Source organism: Anomaloglossus baeobatrachus, chromosome 6, assembly GCF_048569485.1.
Source record: "Anomaloglossus baeobatrachus isolate aAnoBae1 chromosome 6, aAnoBae1.hap1, whole genome shotgun sequence".
NCBI lineage: Eukaryota > Metazoa > Chordata > Amphibia > Anura > Aromobatidae > Anomaloglossus > Anomaloglossus baeobatrachus.
This window is the reverse complement of record NC_134358.1, coordinates 562,968,918-562,991,318: the sequence shown is the minus strand read 5'-3', so window position 1 is coordinate 562,991,318 and position 22,401 is coordinate 562,968,918. Positions and strand designations below refer to the sequence as shown.

At 53.7% G+C, this 22,401-nt stretch overlaps 2 protein-coding genes across 5 annotated transcripts in view; one reads left to right on the top strand and one right to left on the bottom strand.

The window, feature by feature from the left end:
• Positions 1-5,839, top strand: part of CCDC13 (coiled-coil domain containing 13) — a 60,982-nt gene extending 55,143 nt beyond the window's left edge. For both annotated transcript variants that reach the window (XM_075316891.1, XM_075316892.1), the window contains exons 14-15: positions 4,358-4,460; positions 5,444-5,839. In XM_075316891.1, the coding sequence (XP_075173006.1) occupies positions 4,358-4,460; positions 5,444-5,609 (269 nt within the window). In that variant the 3' untranslated portion in view covers positions 5,610-5,839. The remainder of the gene's footprint in view (positions 1-4,357; positions 4,461-5,443) is intronic.
• A 10,708-nt stretch (positions 5,840-16,547) lies between these two features.
• Positions 16,548-22,401, bottom strand: part of RPS23 (ribosomal protein S23) — a 37,819-nt gene continuing 31,965 nt past the window's right edge. For 2 of the 3 annotated variants that reach the window (XM_075315746.1, XM_075315747.1), the window contains exon 5: positions 19,657-19,743. In XM_075315746.1, the coding sequence (XP_075171861.1) occupies positions 19,740-19,743 (4 nt within the window). In that variant the 3' untranslated portion in view covers positions 19,657-19,739. Of the gene's footprint in view, positions 16,736-17,724; positions 17,846-19,583; positions 19,744-22,401 lie in introns of those variants that run through there. The other variant, XM_075315748.1, reaches the window with a different exon arrangement.

The window sequence follows — 22,401 nt, the reverse complement described above, 5'->3', positions numbered from 1 at the left end:
ACGACCTTATAGCGTCCATCAATCAGGTGTTGGATCTTTCTCCTCCAGCTCCTCCGATTGAGGAGTCAGCTTCTCAACAGGAGAAATTCCATTTTAGGTTCCCCAAACGTCCACGGAGTGGGTTTCTTGATCACTCCGACTTCAGGGATACAGTCCAGAAACACCGAGCTTTTCCAGATAAGCGCTTTACTAAGCGCCTTAATGACACTCGTTATCCCTTCCCCCCTGACGTAGTCAAGGGTTGGGCTCAGTGTCCCAAGGTGGATCCTCCAGTCTCTAGACTGGCGGCTAGATCCATAGTTGCAGTGGCAGACGGTGCATCACTCAAGGATGCCACTGACAGGCAGATAGAGCTCCTGATGAAATCCATCTATGAAGCTATTGGCGCGTCCTTTGCTCCGGCATTCGCAGCCGTATGGGCACTCCAAGCTATCTCAGCTTGTCAGTCTGAGATTAATGCAGTCACACGTGCCTCTACTCCGCAAGTAGTGTCCTTAACCTCTCAGGCGTCGGCGTTTGCGTCCTACGCCATGAATGCTGTCCTGGACTCTGCGAGCCGTACGGCGGTAGCATCCGCCAATTCGGTGGCAGTCCGCAGGGCCATGTGGCTACGTGAATGGAAGGCAGACGCTGCTTCCAAAAAGTTCTTAACCGGGTTGCCATTTTCTGGCGACCGCCTGTTTGGCGAGCGACTGGATGAAATCATTAAACAATCCAAGGGAAAGGACTCATCCTTACCCCAGTCCAAACCAAACAGACCTCCACAAAGGAAGGTACAATCGAGGTTTCGGTCCTTTCGGCCCTCAGCCAGATCTCAATTCTCCTCGTCCAACAGGCCACAGAAGGGTCAGAGGAACTCCGATTCATGGCGGTCTAAGTCACGTCCTAAGAAGACCGCCGGAGGAACCGCTCCTAAAGCGGCCTCCTCATGACTTTCGGCCTCACCAAACCGCATCCTCGGTCGGTGGCAGGCTCTCCCGCTTTTGCGACGCCTGGTTGCCACATGTCCAAGACCGATGGGTGAGAGACATTCTGTCTCACGGTTACAGGATAGAGTTCAGCTCTCGTCCCCCGACTCGTTTCTTCAGAACATCTCCACCCCCCGAGCGAGCCGATGCTCTTCTTCAGGCGGTGAGCACTCTGAAGGCAGAAGGAGTGGTGATCCCTGTCCCCCTTCAGCAATGGGGTCACGGTTTTTACTCCAACTTGTTTGTGGTGCCAAAAAAGGACGGATCTTTCCGTCCCGTTCTGGACCTAAAACTGCTCAACAGACACGTGAAAACCAGGCGGTTCCGGATGGAATCTCTCCGCTCCGTCATCGCCTCAATGTCCCAAGGAGACTTCCTAGCATCAATCGACATCAGAGATGCTTATCTCCACGTGCCGATTGCACCAGAGCATCAGCGCTTCCTGCGCTTCGCCATCGAGGACGAACACCTTCAGTTCGTGGCACTGCCTTTCGGCCTGGCAACAGCCCCACGGGTCTTCACCAAGGTCATGGCAACAGTGGTACCAGTCCTACACTCTCAGGGACACTCGGTGATCCCTTACTTAGACGATCTGCTTGTCAAGGCCCCCTCTCGGGCGGCATGCCAACACAGCCTGAACATTGCTCTGGAGACTCTCCAGAGATTCGGGTGGATCATCAATTTCCCAAAGTCAAAATTGTCACCGGCCCAATCACTGACATATCTCGGCATGGAGTTTCATACTCTCTCAGCGATAGTGAAGCTTCCGCTGGACAAACAGCGTTCACTACAAACAGGGGTGCAATCTCTCCTTCGAGCCCAGTCGCACCCCTTGAGGCGCCTCATGCACTTCCTAGGGAAGATGGTGGCAGCAATGGAGGCAGTTCCTTTTGCGCAGTTTCATCTGCGTCCACTTCAATGGGACATTCTCCGCAAATGGGACAGAAAGTCGATGTCCCTCGACAGGAACGTCTCCCTCTCGCGGGCAGCCAAGGCCTCCCTTCAGTGGTGGCTTCTTCCCATTCCTGCCCCCATCCTGGGCTGTGGTCACGACGGACGCGAGTCTGTCAGGGTGGGGAGCGGTCTTTCTCCACCACAGGGCCCAGGGTACCTGGACTCAGCCAGAGTCCTCTCTTCAGATCAATGTTCTGGAGATAAGGGCAGTGTATCTAGCCCTAAAGGCGTTCCAGCCGTGGCTGAAAGGCAGGCAGATCCGAATTCAGTCGGACAACGCCACGGCGGTGGCATATATCAATCACCAAGGCGGCACACGCAGTCGGCAAGCCTTCCAGGAAGTTCGGCGGATTCTGCTGTGGGTGGAAGCCACAGCCTCCACCATCTCCGCAGTTCACATCCCGGGCGTAGAAAACTGGGAAGCAGACTTTCTCAGTCGCCAGGGCATGGACGCAGGGGAATGGTCTCTTCACCCGGACGTGTTTCAAGAGATCTGTTGCCGCTGGGGAACGCCGGACGTCGATCTCATGGCGTCTCGGCACAACAACAAAGTCCCGGCATTCATGGCACGGTCTCAAGATCACAGAGCTCTGGCGGCGGACGCATTAGTTCAGGATTGGTCGCAGTTTCGACTACCTTATGTGTTTCCTCCTCTGGCAATGCTGCCCAGAGTGTTACGCAAGATCAGGTCCGACTGCCGCCGCGCCATCCTCGTCGCTCCAGACTGGCCGAGGAGGTCGTGGTACCCGGATCTGGGGCATCTCACGGTGGGCCAACCGTGGGCACTACCAGACCGACCAGACTTGCTGTCTCAAGGGCCATTTTTCCATCTGAATTCTGCGGCCCTCAACCTGACTGTGTGGCCATTGAGTCCTGGATCCTAGCGGCTTCAGGGTTATCTCAAGAGGTCATTGCCACTATGAGACAGGCCAGGAAACCAACGTCAGCCAAGATCTACCACAGGACGTGGAGGATCTTCTTATCCTGGTGCTCTGATCGGGGGTTTTCTCCCTGGCCATTTGCCTTGCCCACTTTTCTGTCCTTCCTTCAATCCGGAATGGAAAAGGGTTTGTCTCTCGGCTCTCTTAAGGGACAAGTATCGGCGCTCTCTGTGTTTTTTCAAAAGCGTCTAGCCAGGCTCCCGCAGGTACGCACGTTCCTGCAGGGGGTTTGCCACATAGTCTCTCCTTACAAGCGTCCGCTAGAACCCTGGGATCTGAACAGGGTGCTAACGGCTCTTCAGAAACCACCTTTCGAGCCAATGAGAGATATTTCTCTATCACGTCTCTCGCAGAAGGTGGTCTTCCTAGTGGCAGTCACGTCACTTCGGAGAGTGTCTGAGCTAGCTGCACTGTCATGCAAGGCCCCCTCCCTGGTGTTTCACCAGGACAAGGTGGTTCTGCGTCCGGTTCCGGATTTTCTCCCTAAGGTGGTATCCCCTTTTCATCTCAATCAGGATATCTCCTTACCTTCTTTTTGCCCTCATCCAGTTCACCAATGTGAAAAGGATTTGCACTTGTTAGATCTTGTGAGAGCACTCAGACTCTACATTTCCCGTACGGCGCCCCTGCAACGCTCGGATGCGCTCTTTGTCCTTGTCGCTGGCCAGCGTAAAGGGTCGCAGGCTTCCAAGTCAACCTTGGCTCGGTGGATCAAGGAACCAATTCTTGAAGCCTACCGTTCTTCTGGGCTTCTGGTTCCGTCAGAGCTGAAAGCCCATTCTACCAGAGCCGTGGGTGCGTCCTGGGCATTGCGGCACCAGGCTACGGCTCAGCAGGTGTGTCAGGCGGCTACCTGGTCGAGTCTGCACATTTTCACTAAACACTATCAGGTGCATACCTACGCTTCGGCAGATGCCAGCCTAGGTAGGCGAGTCCTTCAGGAGGCGGTTGCCCACCTGTAGGAAGGGGCCGTGTTACGGCTCTATTACCGAGGTATTCTTTTACCCACCCAGGGACTGCTTTTGGACGTCCCAATTGTCTGGGTCTCCCAATGGAGCGACAAAGAAGAAGGGAATTTTGTTTACTTACCGTAAATTCCTTTTCTTCTAGCTCCTATTGGGAGACCCAGCACCCGCCCCTGTTCCCTTCGGGCTGTTGTTCTTTTGTGTACACATGTTGTTCATGTTGAACTGTTCTGGGTTCATGGTTTTCAGTTCTCCGAACATCCTTCGGATTGAATTTACCTTAGACCAATTTATATGTTTCCTCCTTCCTGCTTTTGCACCAAAACTGAGGAGCCCGTGATGCACGGGGGGGTGTATAGGCAGAGGGGAGGGGTTTACACTTTTAAGTGTAATACTTTGTGTGGCCTCCGGAGGCAGAAGCTATACACCCAATTGTCTGGGTCTCCCAATAGGAGCTAGAAGAAAAGGAATTTACGGTAAGTAAACAAAATTCCCTTCTTCTCCCCCTAACACTGCGTTTTCTCCGCAGCTTTGTCCCTCAACAACTCCAGACACTTCCTGAATCTGAATGAAATAAGTGAACTCTCGTCCAACGTCCCCCTGGAGACTCAGCTGGAGGAACTCCGCACACAGTAAGGCTGCCCTCCGCCCCGGCACCGTCTGTGGCCCCTCATAAATGGCCCCCCACAGACAGATCCGCTATAGCCATAAGAGATCATCTGGAGGGTGATTACTGGGGGCAGTTGATCCCCCCTTAAGAGATTTTTAGGTCTTCTTTAAAAGGTACCTGATCCTCCAAAACAAATTGCAGTTTCTTTGATATTAGGGAGGATTTTAAAGGAATTGTCCTCTTGCATAATCTCTTTGCCATTGAGGAGCATGTTGATTGGGTGATTGCTGCGGACCCTGTAGCTGAAAACCCCCCCGACATGTAGGAGGCTGCATCCACTGCAGATGAGGCCTACTACATGGTGTTCACTTAAAGGGGTTTAACCAAGAGCTGGGAATTTGAGATATTTAAAAAATAAAATAAGAAAAACCCTACTGGCCTTCTTCAGACCTCTGCTGCTCCTGTGCGGCTGATCCAGGGGTCCCCGCCAGTCTCTGATTTCCTGCTGCTGTCATGTGATCAGCATTCACGTGACCATCGCAGCCAATCACAGGCCTGCATGTGTGGCACATGACCTCCAAGAGCCAATGATTGGCTTCAGAAGTCACAAATGTTGTACAGTACTCAGTGCAGGAAGTGGAGACCGGTGGGGACCACCACAGCGGCAGCAGAGGGCGATATGGCAATTATAGGATTTTTTTTTCTCTATTCTTGGTTGTTTAAATAAATCCTAGAAAGTCCCTTTAAACAAATTAGGGATCATGTAATCAATGGCCACACGGAGTCCTCCAGAGCGGCAGCTTCAGCTATTAGACACTTTCTCTAATAAGAGGGTTTCTTCCATGACGTCCGTATATCCTCAATGACGGGGTGGTCCTAATCCCTTTAAGCCCCCGCTGTTAGAGGGACGGCTACTATGATAGGAATGGAGCAGTCAGGAGCGGTAACAGCAGCCGGGTCCACGAGCAGCGCAATCATTTTCTCTCCATTACCTCCTTATTTCAGGCTGGACATTCAGGTGGATGAAAACGAGGCTCTGAAAACGTCTCTGAAGAGCGCGCTGAGGACCAAGGAGGACGACCTGCGGCTCTACCACGACATGATCACCCAGGTGAAGCAGATCTTCCTCCAGGCCCTGCGGCAGCACAGGCAGGAGCACAGCGCCCTCTAGTGTCACCCAGGTGAAGATCTTCCTCCAGGCCCTGCGGCAGCACAGGCAGGAGCGCAGCGCCCTCTAGTGTCACCCAGGTGAAGATCTTCCTCCAAGCCCTGCGGCAGCACAGGCAGGAGCACAGCGCCCTCTAGTGTCACCCAGGTGAAGCAGATCTTCCTCCAGGCCCTGCGGCAGCACAAGCAGGAGCACAGCGCCCTCTAGTGTCACCCAGGTGAAGCAGATCTTCCTCCAGGCCCTGCGGCAGCACAGACAGGAGCGCAGCGCCCTCTAGTGTCACCCAGGTGAAGATCTTCCTCCAGGCCCTGCGGCAGCACAAGCAGGAGCGCAGCGCCCTCTAGTGTCACCCAGGTGAAGATCTTCCTCCAGGCCCTGCGGCAGCACAAGCAGGAGCACAGCGCCCTCTAGTGTCACCCAGGTGAAGATCTTCCTCCAGGCCCTGTGGCAGCACAAGCAGGAGCACAGCGCCCTCTAGTGTCACCCAGGTGAAGATCTTCCTCCAGGCCCTGCGGCAGCACAAGCAGGAGCGCAGCGCCCTCTAGTGTCACCCAGGTGAAGATCTTCCTCCAGGCCCTGCGGCAGCACAAGCAGGAGCTCAGCGCCCTCTAGTGTCACCCAGGTGAAGATCTTCCTCCAGGCCCTGCGGCAGCACAGGCAGGAGCGCAGCGCCCTCTAGTGTCACCCAGGTGAAGATCTTCCTCCAGGCCCTGCGGCAGCACAGGCAGGAGCGCAGCGCCCTCTAGTATCACCCAAGTGAAAATCTTCCTCCAGGCCCTGCAGCAGCACAGGCAGGAGCGCAGCGCCCTCTAGTGTCACCCAGGTGAAGATCTTCCTCCAGGCCCTGCGGCAGCACAGGCAGGAGCGCAGCGCCCTCTAGTGTCACCCAGGTGAAGATCTTCCTCCAGGCCCTGCAGCAGCACAGGCAGGAGCGCAGCGCCCTCTAGTGTCACCCAGGTGAAGATCTTCCTCCAGGCCCTGCAGCAGCACAGACAGGAGCGCAGCGCCCTCTAGTGTCACCCAGGTGAAGATCTTCCTCCAGGCCCTGCGGCAGCACAGGCAGGAGCACAGCGCCCTCTAGTGTCACCCAGGTGAAGATCTTTCTCCAGGCCCTGCGGCAGCACAGGCAGGAGCGCAGCGCCCTCTAGTGTCACCCAGGTGAAGATCTTCCTCCAGGCCCTGCGGCAGCACAGGCAGGAGCGCAGCGCCCTCTAGTGTCACCCAGGTGAAAATCTTCCTCCAGGCCCTGCAGCAGCACAGACAGGAGCGCAGCGCCCTCTTTTGTCACCCAGGTGAAGATCTTCCTCCAGGCCCTGCGGCAGCACAGGCAGGAGCACAGCGCCCTCTAGTGTCACCCAGGTGAAGATCTTCCTCCAGGCCCTGCAGCAGCACAGGCAGGAGCACAGCGCCCTCTAGTGTCACCCAGGTGAAGATCTTCCTCCAGGCCCTGCGGCAGCACAGACAGGAGCGCAGCGCCCTCTAGTGTCACCCAGGTGAAGATCTTCCTCCAGGCCCTGCGGCAGCACAGACAGGAGCGCAGCGCCCTCTAGTGTCACCCAGGTGAAGATCTTCCTCCAGGCCCTGCGGCAGCACAGACAGGAGCGCAGCGCCCTCTAGTGTCACCCAGGTGAAGATCTTCCTCCAGGCCCTGCGGCAGCACAAGCAGGAGCGCAGCGCCCTCTAGTGTCACCCAGGTGAAGATCTTCCTCCAGGCCCTGCGGCAGCACAGGCAGGAGCGCAGCGCCCTCTAGTGTCACCCAGGTGAAAATCTTCCTCCAGGCCCTGCAGCAGCACAGACAGGAGCGCAGCGCCCTCTAGTGTCACCCAGGTGAAGATCTTCCTCCAGGCCCTGCGGCAGCACAGACAGGAGCGCAGCGCCCTCTAGTGTCACCCAGGTGAAGATCTTCCTCCAGGCCCTGCGGCAGCACAAGCAGGAGCACAGCGCCCTCTAGTGTCACCCAGGTGAAGATCTTCCTCCAGGCCCTGCGGCAGCACAGGCAGGAGCGCAGCGCCCTCTAGTGTCACCCAGGTGAAGATCTTCCTACAGGCCCTGCGGCAGCACAGGCAGGAGCGCAGCGCCCTCTAGTGTCACCCAGGTGAAAATCTTCCTCCAGGCCCTGCAGCAGCACAGACAGGAGCACAGCGCCCTCTAGTGTCACCCAGGTGAAGATCTTCCTCCAGGCCCTGCGGCAGCACAGACAGGAGCGCAGCGCCCTCTAGTGTCACCCAGGTGAAGATCTTCCTCCAGGCCCTGCGGCAGCACAAGCAGGAGCGCAGCGCCCTCTAGTGTCACCCAGGTGAAGATCTTCCTCCAGGCCCTGCGGCAGCACAGGCAGGAGCGCAGCGCCCTCTAGTGTCACCCAGGTGAAAATCTTCCTCCAGGCCCTGCAGCAGCACAGACAGGAGCGCAGCGCCCTCTAGTGTCACCCAGGTGAAGATCTTCCTCCAGGCCCTGCGGCAGCACAGACAGGAGCGCAGCGCCCTCTAGTGTCACCCAGGTGAAGATCTTCCTCCAGGCCCTGCGGCAGCACAAGCAGGAGCGCAGCGCCCTCTAGTGTCACCCAGGTGAAGATCTTCCTCCAGGCCCTGCGGCAGCACAGGCAGGAGCGCAGCGCCCTCTAGTGTCACCCAGGTGAAAATCTTCCTCCAGGCCCTGCAGCAGCACAGACAGGAGCGCAGCGCCCTCTAGTGTCACCCAGGTGAAGATCTTCCTCCAGGCCCTGCGGCAGCACAGACAGGAGCGCAGCGCCCTCTAGTGTCACCCAGGTGAAGATCTTCCTCCAGGCCCTGCGGCAGCACAAGCAGGAGCACAGCGCCCTCTAGTGTCACCCAGGTGAAGATCTTCCTCCAGGCCCTGCGGCAGCACAGGCAGGAGCGCAGCGCCCTCTAGTGTCACCCAGGTGAAGATCTTCCTACAGGCCCTGCGGCAGCACAGGCAGGAGCGCAGCGCCCTCTAGTGTCACCCAGGTGAAAATCTTCCTCCAGGCCCTGCAGCAGCACAGACAGGAGCACAGCGCCCTCTAGTGTCACCCAGGTGAAGATCTTCCTCCAGGCCCTGCGGCAGCACAGACAGGAGCGCAGCGCCCTCTAGTGTCACCCAGGTGAAGATCTTCCTCCAGGCCCTGCGGCAGCACAAGCAGGAGCGCAGCGCCCTCTAGTGTCACCCAGGTGAAGATCTTCCTCCAGGCCCTGCGGCAGCACAGGCAGGAGCGCAGCGCCCTCTAGTGTCACCCAGGTGAAAATCTTCCTCCAGGCCCTGCAGCAGCACAGACAGGAGCGCAGCGCCCTCTAGTGTCACCCAGGTGAAGATCTTCCTCCAGGCCCTGCGGCAGCACAGACAGGAGCGCAGCGCCCTCTAGTGTCACCCAGGTGAAGATCTTCCTCCAGGCCCTGCGGCAGCACAAGCAGGAGCGCAGCGCCCTCTAGTGTCACCCAGGTGAAGATCTTCCTCCAGGCCCTGCGGCAGCACAGGCAGGAGCGCAGCGCCCTCTAGTGTCACCCAGGTGAAAATCTTCCTCCAGGCCCTGCAGCAGCACAGACAGGAGCGCAGCGCCCTCTAGTGTCACCCAGGTGAAGATCTTCCTCCAGGCCCTGCAGCAGCACAGACAGGAGCGCAGCGCCCTCTAGTGTCACCCAGGTGAAGATCTTCCTCCAGGCCCTGCGGCAGCACAAGCAGGAGCGCAGCGCCCTCTAGTGTCACCCAGGTGAAGATCTTCCTCCAGGCCCTGCGGCAGCACAAGCAGGAGCACAGCGCCCTCTAGTGTCACCCAGGTGAAGATCTTCCTCCAGGCCCTGCGGCAGCACAGGCAGGAGCGCAGCGCCCTCTAGTGTCACCCAGGTGAAGATCTTCCTCCAGGCCCTGCAGCAGCACAGGCAGGAGCGCAGCGCCCTCTAGTGTCACCCAGGTGAAAATCTTCCTCCAGGCCCTGCAGCAGCACAGGCAGGAGCGCAGCGCCCTCTAGTGTCACCCAGGTGAAGATCTTCCTCCAGGCCCTGCAGCAGCACAGGCAGGAGCACAGCGCCCTCTAGTGTCACCCAGGTGAAGATCTTCCTCCAGGCCCTGCAGCAGCACAGGCAGGAGCACAGCGCCCTCTAGTGTCACCCAGGTGAAGATCTTCCTCCAGGCCCTGCAGCAGCACAGGCAGGAGCGCAGCGCCCTCTAGTGTCACCCAGGTGAAGATCTTCCTCCAGGCCCTGCGGCAGCACAGGCAGGAGCGCAGCGCCCTCTAGTGTCACCCAGGTGAAGATCTTTCTCCAGGCCCTGCAGCAGCACAGGCAGGAGCACAGCGCCCTCTAGTGTCACCCAGGTGAAGATCTTCCTCCAGGCCCTGCGGCAGCACAGGCAGGAGCACAGCGCCCTCTAGTGTCCCCGACAGTGACCGCCCCCAGCGGATCTAACACTGAGAACTTAAGTGTCTCAACACTTGTCCCGTCAAACTGAACCAACCAGCACTTACATATATACTCGACAGACCCAGATCCTGTATACAGTGCAATGTTTCATCCGCGTCTCCTGCTGGGGGATAACGACAGCTTTTATGCTCAGAGTGAGGGTCTCCGCTGGTGCCCCCTTGTGTTTGGAGCACATCCCGGCTCAGATTGCCCCTTATCCTGGTTTTCAACGAGTAGCCAAGTAAAGGCCGGTCTCACTCCTCCAACATTCATGGCCCGAGTACAGAGCGCAATGTCCAGAACAAGGCAGCGGTCGAAACTCAGCAGCCCACGGCTACAGTCACACATCAGTCTGTGTAAAAGGCACCAGGTTTGTCTGGGGTCGTGCGGTCATTTTTTTTTATGAAGCAATAAACTTTCAGAACACTTTTTTTTTCTATCCATGAACTTGGAATGCATCAATTAAAAATGGATGAAACCGATGGAAAAATAAGAATAAAAGGACATTTTTTTTTACTTTTTATGACTTCAGAATATCAATAACAAATAAAGACAAATCTCTTGATTTTGAGTCACAAAACCTAAGCGGGTGCAAAAAAAAAAAAAAAAAAAAAGGGACAATGCAGACAATGTTTTTGTTGCATTAGGGGTAAAATTAGGCAGAGACCCTCACCAGACTCAGGAACCCCTGGAGGAAAAAAGGGGGCAGCAGCTTTTATTTTCACCATTTTGTAAGCCACTGGCATCATTAGAAGTATCTAGGCATCGCTAGCATGAGATGGGACTGTTAGGGACCGGTTATATTGCAGTTCTCATATTCCTGTACATTTCACCCCCACCCTTGGTGAACACGCGCCCTGTGATTGAGGGTCTGCACACAGATCCTGGTGGACGGTGATTATACCTCTTTTTGTAACCGCACTGCCGCAGCTTCTGATCTGTTGTGTAGATTTTTTTTTTTTGTTTTTTAAATCGTTAATAAAAATTGTCTGGTCTGTAACACGCCGGCTATATAATGAAAGGATGTCTGTTGTAGTCTTTAGAGATATATAATAAAAAAAAAAGTACACATTATTGGCAACAGTGGTCCAGAGCTGTACAGGACGGTTTATAGGCAGCTGATAACTGATCGTGGAGGTGCTGGTGACCGGCTGTCGATTTACACAGCGCAAAGTGAGTGACGTAATACACAGGAGCATCGACCCAGCGCACAGCTTCTGCCATCACTATATTGCCAGGTGTCGGCCTCCTCAGCCGTGACCCACATAATACTGGTTCCGTTCCTCTAATGTTCCTACAAATGCACCAGTTACATTACAAGAATAATTTCCCAGTGGTCTGTTACTTCCCAGCTACTTGCCCTAGTTTTGATAAAATTATTTTATCTGTTGCAGTTTTGCTCGTCTCCTTAAAGAGAACGGCCCAGCACTATGCAGCGGTGCAGGTGTGTGTGGGTCAGGTCTATATTCCTCCTCCTCCTGCACTTTCTATGGTGCGCCCCCTTTTCTTTATATATTGTGCCGCTATTGCTGCTGTTGGCATCGCGTGCATTGATTGCCACAGTAATTTTGTCTTCATTATAATGGTGTCAGGTCCACACCTGCTGCAATCTCCAGCACCATTTTATTGACAGCAGCAGGGGTGCGTGCACAGAAAAAAACCCAAAAACAAAAACACAAACCCTGCGCATATGCAGATGCCGCGCCGCCTTCTCCAGTGTCTCCAATAAAATGGCTTCAGATCTCAATGCACGCAGACTCCAGCACCATTTTAATGAATACCATGTGGCAATGTGCACACACCACCACCAACAGCGGTGCAACACGAAATTTAAATAAAAGGGGGCAAGCCAGGAGGACGAAAATACAAAGCACCCAACCCAGAGACCTGCCCCCGATGCACCCGTGAATCAAAGTGCAGGGCATTTCTGCTACTTTGATTAAAAGGTAAGGTGTCTTTTTTTATAATAGTGATGAAATCAAGTATTTGTAATCCAAAATTAAAATTGACTGTTTAGTTTTCATTTAATTCTAGTGTTACTGAAGCACTGGGGGCGGCCATCTTTGATTTGCTGTGAGTAACGAGTTACTCACCTCCATTATGGCAGCCCCTGGGCATAGAAGCCCATTGTCAGACTGCGACCCTACACTTAACACAGAAACAGGGTCTGCTGTCCAGATCACAGCAGAGGGAGGAGATCAGCGCCATCTTTGTGGAGCTCACAGCATCTGCTAGGTGCTCCACTTTCCCCGTCACCTGCTGGGATGGATGGGGCGAATACCAGTGCCAGGCAGTGGTGATTGCACTGTAACTGATCCTAGCGTACTGCTCCCCCCTCACGTGCTCACTTTGGGCTTCTGCTCCTTGCTGCTATGCACTGTGATTGCTGACCAGACAGGCTGCAAGGGGCACAGGTCAGAGGCGAGTGCATGCGGATCACCCCTCCTCACCACATGTCACCTGGGATCTCCGATCCCGACTAGCAGCCCAGTATATGGGGTCGTGGGATACAGGCAGTGGGGCATTGGGATACAGTGCAGCACGATGCAGCTGGCCTTAGTGACACAAACATATTAGGATCACTTTTCGGTCACCAACAAAATGGCTCCGCACTGTGATCCTAAACTTATTGTTTTTGTCTATACAAGCCCCCACCTGATTGTAAAGTGCTGCAAAATATGTTGGCGCTATATAAACTTTTATTATTATTAATTATTATTAAACTTCATTCTCTTATCCTTTTGGAAATACCCAGATTGGGAGGTCAAGGCGCAACATCACACACAGGAGAGCAGATTCTGCCCACGTAATGTGAGCTAGTTCTACAGTAGCTCTAAAGTCGGATTTCTGCAGCTGCTCCCCCTAGTGTTTAAGGCTATGTTCACACTAGAAAAATGATTTTTCTTAAGAAATTTCTTAAGAATGCACCTGTGTTAAAAAACGCACCAAAAACGCACCTGCGTTTTTGCCGCGTTTTCGGTGCGTTTTTACCGCTGGTTGCTCCCTGCGTTATTGTGCCAATTATATATGGCACATAACGCAGTTAGCTGCAGAAAAGAAGTGACATGCCCATTCTTTTTCTTAAGAAAAAAACGCAGTGCGCGCACAGCTAATTTTTTTTGCCATAGGTTTTGCTGGGGAATGTCTGCAGAAAGGTTACAAGAATTTCTCAAGAAATTTCTGCAGCAAAAAACGGACCAAAGACGCAGGTAAGAAACGCAGTGTGTGAACATAGCCTAAGAGTGGAAAATATCAAACTTAAATTTTTTTTTTATATTTCTCAATTAAAAACAAATATTAAACATAACATTAATACTTTTTTTTAGTTATTTGACGACACCTTCCCTTTAAATATATTTAAATCAACCAAGCACCAGATCTTTCCTTAACAGGTATGCCTGGATCCAGCATCTTACTGCCTGTATGGCACTGCCTGGATCCAGCATCTTACTGCCTGTATGGCTCTGCCTGGATCCAGCATCTTACTGCCTGTATGGCACTGCCTGGATGCAGCATCTTACTGTCTGTATGGCACTGCCTGGATCCAGCATCTTACTGCCTGTATGGCACTGCCTGGATACAGCATCTTACTGCCTGTATGGCACTGCCTGGATCCAGCATCTTACTGCCTGTATGGCACTGCCTGGATCCAGCATCTTACTGCCTGTATGGCACTGCCTGGATCCAGCATCTTACTGTCTGTATGGCACTGCCTGGATCCAGCATCTTACTGCCTGTATGGCACTGCCTGGATCCAGCATCTTACTGCCTGTATGGCACTGCCTGGATTCAGCATCTTACTGCCTGTATGGCACTGCCTGGATCCAGCATCTTACTGCCTGTATGGCACTGCCTGGATTCAGCATCTTACTGCCTGTATGGCACTGCCTGGATCCAGCATCTTACTGTCTGTATGGCACTGCCTGGATCCAGCATCTTACTGCCTGTATGGCACTGCCTGGATCCAGCATCTTACTGCCTGTATGGCACTGCCTGGACCCAGCATCTTACTGTCTGTATGGCACTGCCTGGATTCAGCATCTTACTGCCTGTATGGCACTGCCTGGATTCAGCATCTTACTGTCTGTATGGCACTGCCTGGATCCAGCATCTTACTGCCTGTATGGCACTGCCTGGATCCAGCATCTTACTGCCTGTATGGCACTGCCTGGATTCAGCATCTTACTGCCTGTATGGCACTGCCTGGATCCAGCATCTTACTGCCTGTATGGCACTGCCTGGATTCAGCATCTTACTGCCTGTATGGCACTGCCTGGATCCAGCATCTTACTGTCTGTATGGCACTGCCTGGATCCAGCATCTTACTGCCTGTATGGCACTGCCTGGATCCAGCATCTTACTGCCTGTATGGCACTGCCTGGACCCAGCATCTTACTGTCTGTATGGCACTGCCTGGATTCAGCATCTTACTGCCTGTATGGCACTGCCTGGATTCAGCATCTTACTGCCTGTATGGCACTGCCTGGATTCAGCATCTTACTGCCTGTATGGCACTGCCTGGATCCAGCATCTTACTGCCTGTATGGCTCTGCCTGGATCCAGCATCTTACTACCTGTATGGCACTGCCTGGATCCAGCATCTTACTGCCTGTATGGCCCTGCCTGGATTCAGCATCTTACTGCCTGTATGGTACTGCCTGGATTCAGCATCTTACTGTCTGTATGGCACTGCCTGGATTCAGCATCTTACTGCCTGTATGGCACTGCCTGGATCCAGCATCTTACTGCCTGTATGGCACTGCCTGGACCCAGCATCTTACTGCCTGTATGGCACTGTCTGGATCCAGCATCTTACTGCCTGTATGGTACTGCCTGGATTCAGCATCTTACTGCCTGTATGGCACTGCCTGGATTCAGCATCTTACTGCCTGTATGGCACTGCCTGGATTCAGCATCTTACTGCCTGTATGGCACTGCCTGGATCCAGCATCTTACTGCCTGTATGGCACTGCCTGGATCCAGCATCTTACTGTCTGTATGGCACTGCCTGGATCCAGCATCTTACTGCCTGTATGGCACTGCCTGGATCCAGCATCTTACTGCCTGTATGGCACTGCCTGGACCCAGCATCTTACTGCCTGTATGGCACTGCCTGGATTCAGCATCTTACTGCCTGTATGGCACTGCCTGGATTCAGCATCTTACTGCCTGTATGGCACTGCCTGGATTCAGCATCTTACTGCCTGTATGGCACTGCCTGGATCCAGCATCTTACTGCCTGTATGGCTCTGCCTGGATCCAGCATCTTACTGCCTGTATAGCACTGCCTGGATCCAGCATCTTACTGCCTGTATAGCACTGCCTGGATCCAGCATCTTACTGCCTGTATGGCACTGCCTGGATCCAGCATCTTACTGCCTGTATGGCACTGCCTGGATCCAGCATCTTACTGCCTGTATGGCCCTGCCTGGATTCAGCATCTTACTGCCTGTATGGCCCTGCCTGGATCCAGCATCTTACTGCCTGTATGGTACTGCCTGGATTCAGCATCTTACTGCCTGTATGGCACTGCCTGGACCCAGCATCTTACTGCCTGTATGGCCCTGCCTGGATTCAGCATCTTACTGCCTGTATGGCTCTGCCTGGATTCAGCATCTTACTGCCTGTATGGCACTGCCTGGATGCAGCATCTTACTGTCTGTATGGCACTGCCTGGATCCAGCATCTTACTGTCTGTATGGCACTGCCTGGATCCAGCATCTTACTGTCTGTATGGCACTGCCTGGATCCAGCATCTTACTGCCTGTATGGCACTGCCTGGATTCAGCATCTTACTGCCTGTATGGCCCTGCCTGGATCCAGCATCTTACTGCCTGTATGATACTGCCTGGATCCAGCATCTTACTGCCTGTATGGCTCTGCCTGGATCCAGCATCTTACTGTCTGTATGGCACTGCCTGGATCCAGCATCTTACTGTCTGTATGGTACTGCCTGGATCCAGCATCTTACTGTCTGTATGGTACTGCCTGGATCCAGCATCTTACTGCCTGTATGGCACTGCCTGGATCCAGCATCTTACTGCCTGTATGGTACTGCCTGGATCCAGCATCTTACTGTCTGTATGGCACTGCCTGGATCCAGCATCTTACTGTCTGTATGGCACTGCCTGGATCCAGCATCTTACTGTCTGTATGGTACTGCCTGGATCCAGCATCTTACTGCCTGTATGGCACTGCCTGGATCCAGCATCTTACTGTCTGTATGGTACTGCCTTTACTTCATGTAGCAAAATCCTACTACTATTAGTTGCCTTTAACAAGCTCTGAACCACCACTTCGCTCTGTCTACAGTGCACAGAGGAAGAAGCTGCCTATCAATGGCAGGCAGAGGCTGATCAACGACAGCACTGGAATCAGGATCTCTACACTTTGATGCTGTAGCATGATATATATTATAATGGGGGGGGGGGGTAGAATGCATTATCTTGCACAACTAAATGCACTCTAAATACGTATGTACGTAACTGCAGTAATAAGCCCAGAGCTGTTCCTGCAACTACCCGCACAAGTCAGGACGACAAACCGGAGTGTGGGGAAAGCTGTTTATTGGAGGGGATGGCAGAACACGTCTAGGATCTGGGCCTCTCCTTCTTGCCTTTGTACAAGGCCAACAGCGACACATTGGCGACTTTCACAACCTTGAACCTAACACCGGGAATGTCACCAACGGCGTGACCGGCCCGACCGAACCCAGCCACCAAAACTTCATCGTTCTCCTGAAAGAGAAAAGGGGAAACATTCATGTCACAAAGAATCACTCAAAACACTAAGTGCACACCCTGTGTGTGTCTGCTGCAGGGGGTGCACTGTACACTCATTCCTGTATTCTCGCCGTCTGCAGACCCTTCACTCACTCCTGTATTCTCACTGTCTGCAGACCCTTCCCTCACTCCTGTATCCTCGCTGTCTGCAGACCCTTCTCATTCCTGTATCCTCGCTGTCTGCAGACCCTTCACTCATTCCTGTATCCTCACTGTCTGCAGGCCCTTCACTCATTCCTGTATCCTCACTGTCTGCAGGCCCTTCACTCACTCCTGTATCCTCACTGTCTGCAGGCCCTTCACTCACTCCTGTATCCTCACTGTCTGCAGACCCTGCACTCATTCCTGTGTTCTCCTCGCTGTCTGCAGACCCTTCACTCATCCCTGTATTCTCCTCGCTGTCTGCAGACCCTTCACTCATCCCTGTATTCTCCTGTCTGCAGACCCTGCACTCACTCCTGTATTCTCCTCGCTGTCTGCAGACCCTTCACTCACTCCTGTATCCTCACTGTCTGCAGACCCTTCACTCACTCCTGTGTTCTCGCTATCTGCAGACCCTGCACTCATTCCTGTAGTATCGCTGTCTGCAGACCCTTCACTCATTCCTGTATTCTCCTCGCTGTCTGCAGACCCTGCACTCACTCCTATATTAGTGGAGGAACCTCAGTAAGATTTCTCCTACCAGTTGCTGTTACATTAGAAGTTTTCCTTATAAAACTGTTGTGAGAAGTCAGAGCCTCCACAATTCACAAGAAAAAAAGAAAGCTAACCTATAGTGGTTAAGACAACCCCTCTAATCACACAGGTCGCTGTAAGCAAGTTATCCTGCTGGGGCGAGGGGCTGGAGCTGCTGAGATTAGTCCCGGGGACGGGGGGAGGGGTAGGTACATTGTTGGAAGGCTGGCCGACCCTCCGTTGACTGTGCTGCCCCCAACGACAATTACCTCAATGAAGTTCAAGCAGCCGTCATTGGGTACGAAGGCGGTGATCTTCTTGCCGTTCTTGATGAGCTGCACTCGGACACATTTCCTGATGGCAGAGTTGGGCTGTTTGGCCTCAACACCACTAAAAAAGACAAGAACAGACCAGGATAAGATCAGGCTGCCAATCACACAGTGCCCGCGATCACAGGAGAAGATCAGGCTGCCGATCACACGGTGCCCGCGATTACAGGATAAGATCAGGCTGCCGATCACACGGTGCCCGCGATCACAGGAGAAGATCATGCTGCCGATCACACGGTGCCCGCGATCACAGGAGAAGATCAGGCTGCCGATCACACGGTGCCCGCGATCACAGGAGAAGATCAGGCTGCCGATCACACGGTGCCCGCGATCACAGGAGAAGATCAGGCTGCCGATCACACGGTGCCCGCGATCACAGGATAAGATCAGGCTGCCGATCACACGGTGCCCGCGATCACAGGAGAAGATCAGGCTGCCGATCACACGGTGCCCGCGATCACAGGAGAAGATCAGGCTGCCGATCACACGGTGCCCGCGATCACAGGAGAAGATCAGGCTGCCGATCACACTGTGCCCGCGATCACAGGAGATCAGGCTGCCGATCACACGGTGCCCGCGATCACAGGAGAAGATCAGGCTGCCGATCACACGGTGCCCGCGATCACAGGAGAAGATCAGGCTGCCGATCACACTGTGCCCGCGATCACAGGAGAAGATCAGGCTGCCGATCACACTGTGCCCGCGATCACAGGAGAAGATCAGGCTGCCGATCACACTGTGCCCGCGATCACAGGAGAAGATCAGGCTGCCGATCACACTGTGCCCGCGATCACAGGAGAAGATCAGGCTGCCGATCACACTGTGCCCGCGATCACAGGAGAAGATCAGGCTGCCGATCACACTGTGCCCGCGATCACAGGAGAAGATCAGGCTGCCGATCACACTGTGCCCGCGATCACAGGAGAAGATCAGGCTGCCGATCACACGGTGCCCGCGATCACAGGAGAAGATCAGGCTGCCGATCACACGGTGCCCGCGATCACAGGAGAAGATCAGGCTGCCGATCACACGGTGCCCGCGATCACAGGAGAAGATCAGGCTGCCGATCACACGGTGCCCGCGATCACAGGAGAAGATCAGGCTGCCGATCACACGGTGCCCGCGATCACAGGAGAAGATCAGGCTGCCGATCACACGGTGCCCGCGATCACAGGAGAAGATCAGGCTGCCGATCATACGGTGCACATGATCAAACACCGCAGTCAGGCTTAGTTCACACACTGAAGAAAAAACAAAAAGCCAGCACTAAATGTGCACTTCAGCACTAAAAATTCCAAACTGTACTTATAAAAAATTGAGATTTTTCAGCAAAAAATTGCAGTTTCTAGAGCTGCCTCGCCACGTCATAGCAAATCTCATTTGAGGCAGTCCTACACTAAAATATTTTTATAAAATGTGCCATACGGCCTCACATATGAATAGTAGAACTGCTCTTAGCAGCACTCACCTGGTCTATTTCAATCCCGTACCCATGACTGAGTCATGGCTGTGGGCGGGACAGGTCCAGGCAAATGCTGCATGAAGTAAATAGCCTGTGGACAAGGCCTGATGACTGAATGTGAACAGCCACCAACCGCCAAAATCTAGACAGGTGGAATACATCCCAAATTGGGGTGCATAGCAAGGTGGGGGTCAGCCACCAACCAATTCAATGAAGAAAAAGCAAAAAGCAGCACCAAATGTGCACTACAGCACTAAACATTCCAAACTGTACTTATTATAAAAATGTTGAGAAGTTACAGTTCGGGCATTTAGGACGGGCTGGTGCTGCCTCTTACACTTTTTCCAGGACGATGCCTTTGGCGTGGGACGCGCCTCCGAAGGGGTTAGCCTTGAGCGCGGTCCCCAGGTGGGCCTTCTTGTACTGCTTGTCGTGCCATTTCTGCTCACGCCGGTTGTCGCGGAGCTTTCTTGCTGTACGGAGACCACGGCACTTACCTGAGACAAGAGAAATAAATTAGTAAGAGGAAAAAAACCTAAAATCCATCAGTTGCCCAGGCATGCTGGGAGTTGTAGTGTCTGACCAGCGTAAACAGTCAAAAGTTTCAGAACAGAACCGCCGTAAGGACTCAAATGGGTTTTCTTTATGGCCTTCAGATTGCAATACCTTCTTACCCCCTTGGGCTAGTGGTGTAAGGTGCATTTAGTGCATCAAGAGAAAGGCAGAATAAGGGGAAGAAGGAAATTTTGTTACTTATGTTACTGCTGTGGATATTGTTTACGTTCATATCTTTAGAGAGGATTTCAGTTAAGTGGATTTTTTTTTGTTTTACACATACAAATTTTAATAAAGTTTTTTGCCTTTTCACTTTTTTTTATTCCTGAGTGACAAATATCTGCGCCCCCCGCATACTCTGTCAGTGTCCGCCCACTGCTGTCAAGGTGGCCAGCGCACGTGGATTGATGCAGCCTGTCAGGAGCTGTAGTGATCGGCTGCAGCTCTCAAGTGCCAGTCAGGCCAGAAAAGCCGACCAATAGGGGGCACGACCAGAGGAATGGGGGGGGGGGGGGGAGCAGGTAAGCACGTTATTTTTACCACATAGCGGCCATATGTAAAATTAGAGCCTTTCATTTTGTTTGTTATTAGCCCAGTATAGGGAAAATGTGCAAAGATGGCCACTGTTGCAGAAACTGCAACAGCCATCATTATCCATGGCATGCAATGCATAAAACAGCCAGGATCGGCGTCATCTCTGATCCCTGCCATTAGAGAGGGGGCAAAGCTGCAAAATCCACAAGTTACGGCACAGGAAGCATTAAAGGAAGAGTTTAGGAGGTAGCACTCATCACCCACAAGAAAGCTGTGGATCAGTGTTAATACACAGACTGCTAAAACATAGGGGGGGAAAGGTGACGGGGACAGGTATGGTGAGCAGTGGGGGAAGCGTAGGGGGAAAGGTATGGTGAGCAGTGGGGGAGCGTAGGGGGAAAGGTGACAGGGGCAGGTATGGTGAGCAGTGGGGAAGCGTAGGGGGAAAGGTGACGGGGACAGGTATGGTGAGCAGTGGGGAAGCGTAGGGGGAAAGGTGACAGGGGCAGGTATGGTGAGCAGTGGGGAAGCGTAGGGGGAAAGGTGACAGGGGCAGGTATGGTGAGCAGTGGGGGAAGCGTAGGGGGAAAGGTGACAGGGGCAGGTATGGTGAGCAGTGGGGAAGCGTAGGGGGAAAGGTGACAGGGGCAGGTATGGTGAGCAGTGGGGAAGCGTAGGGGGAAAGGTGACGGGGACAGGTATGGTGAGCAGTGGGGAAGCGTAGGGGGAAAGGTGACAGGGGCAGGTATGGTGAGCAGTGGGGAAGCGTAGGGGGAAAGGTGACAGGGGCAGGTATGGTGAGCAGTGGGGGAAGCGTAGGGGGAAAGGTGACAGGGGCAGGTATGGTGAGCAGTGGGGGAAGCATAGGGGGAAAGGTGACGGGGACAGGTATGGTGAGCAGTGGGGAAGCGTAGGGGGAAAGGTGACAGGGGCAGGTATGGTGAGCAGTGGGGAAGCGTAGGGGGAAAGGTGACGGGGACAGGTATGGTGAGCAGTGGGGAAGCGTAGGGGGAAAGGTGACAGGGGCAGGTATGGTGAGCAGTGGGGAAGCGTAGGGGGAAAGGTGACAGGGGCAGGTATGGTGAGCAGTGGGGGAAGCGTAGGGGGAAAGGTGACGGGGCAGGTATGGTGAGCAGTGGGGAAGCGTAGGGGGAAAGGTGACAGGGGCAGGTATGGTGAGCAGTGGGGAAGCGTAGGGGGAAAGGTATGGTGAGCAGTGGGGAAGCGTAGGGGGAAAGGTGACAGGGGCAGGTATGGTGAGCAGTGGGGAAGTGTAGGGGGAAAGGTGACGGGGACAGGTATGGTGAGCAGTGGGGAAGCGTAGGGGGAAAGGTGACAGGGGCAGGTATGGTGAGCAGTGGGGAAGCGTAAGGGGAAAGGTGACAGGGGCAGGTATGGTGAGCAGTGGGGGAAGCGTAGGGGGAAAGGTGACAGGGGCAGGTATGGTGAGCAGTGGGGGAAGCGTAGGGGGAAAGGTGACAGGGGCAGGTATGGTGAGCAGTGGGGAAGCGTAGGGGGAAAGGTGACAGGGGCAGGTATGGTGAGCAGTGGGGGAAGCGTAGGGGGAAAGGTGACAGGGGCAGGTATGGTGAGCAGTGGGGGAAGCGTAGGGGGAAAGGTGACAGGGGCAGGTATGGTGAGCAGTGGGGGAAGCGTAGGGGGAAAGGTGACAGGGGCAGGTATGGTGAGCAGTGGGGAAGCGTAGAGGGAAAGGTGACGGGGGCAGGTATGGTGAGCAGTGGGGAAGCGTAGGGGGAAAGGTGACGGGGGCAGGTATGGTGAGCAGTGGGGGAAGCGCAAGATCAGGGTTTGTTTTTAACCCCTTCCAGGTTATTAGAATTATTCAGAAAATAAATTAATACAAGTCAGCAAATTTTTCACAATAAAAAATAAATAAATCTGCAAATAAATGATTTTTACAGATCGCTTTGCTCATCGCCAGCTGTCGCCCCAATAGAAGGAACTGACTGCGGATTCATGTACAATATCACACCACATATAATGTAGCACTAGGACGACAATGTCTACACATGTATACGGGATTATACTGTATGTGTAATAATGTA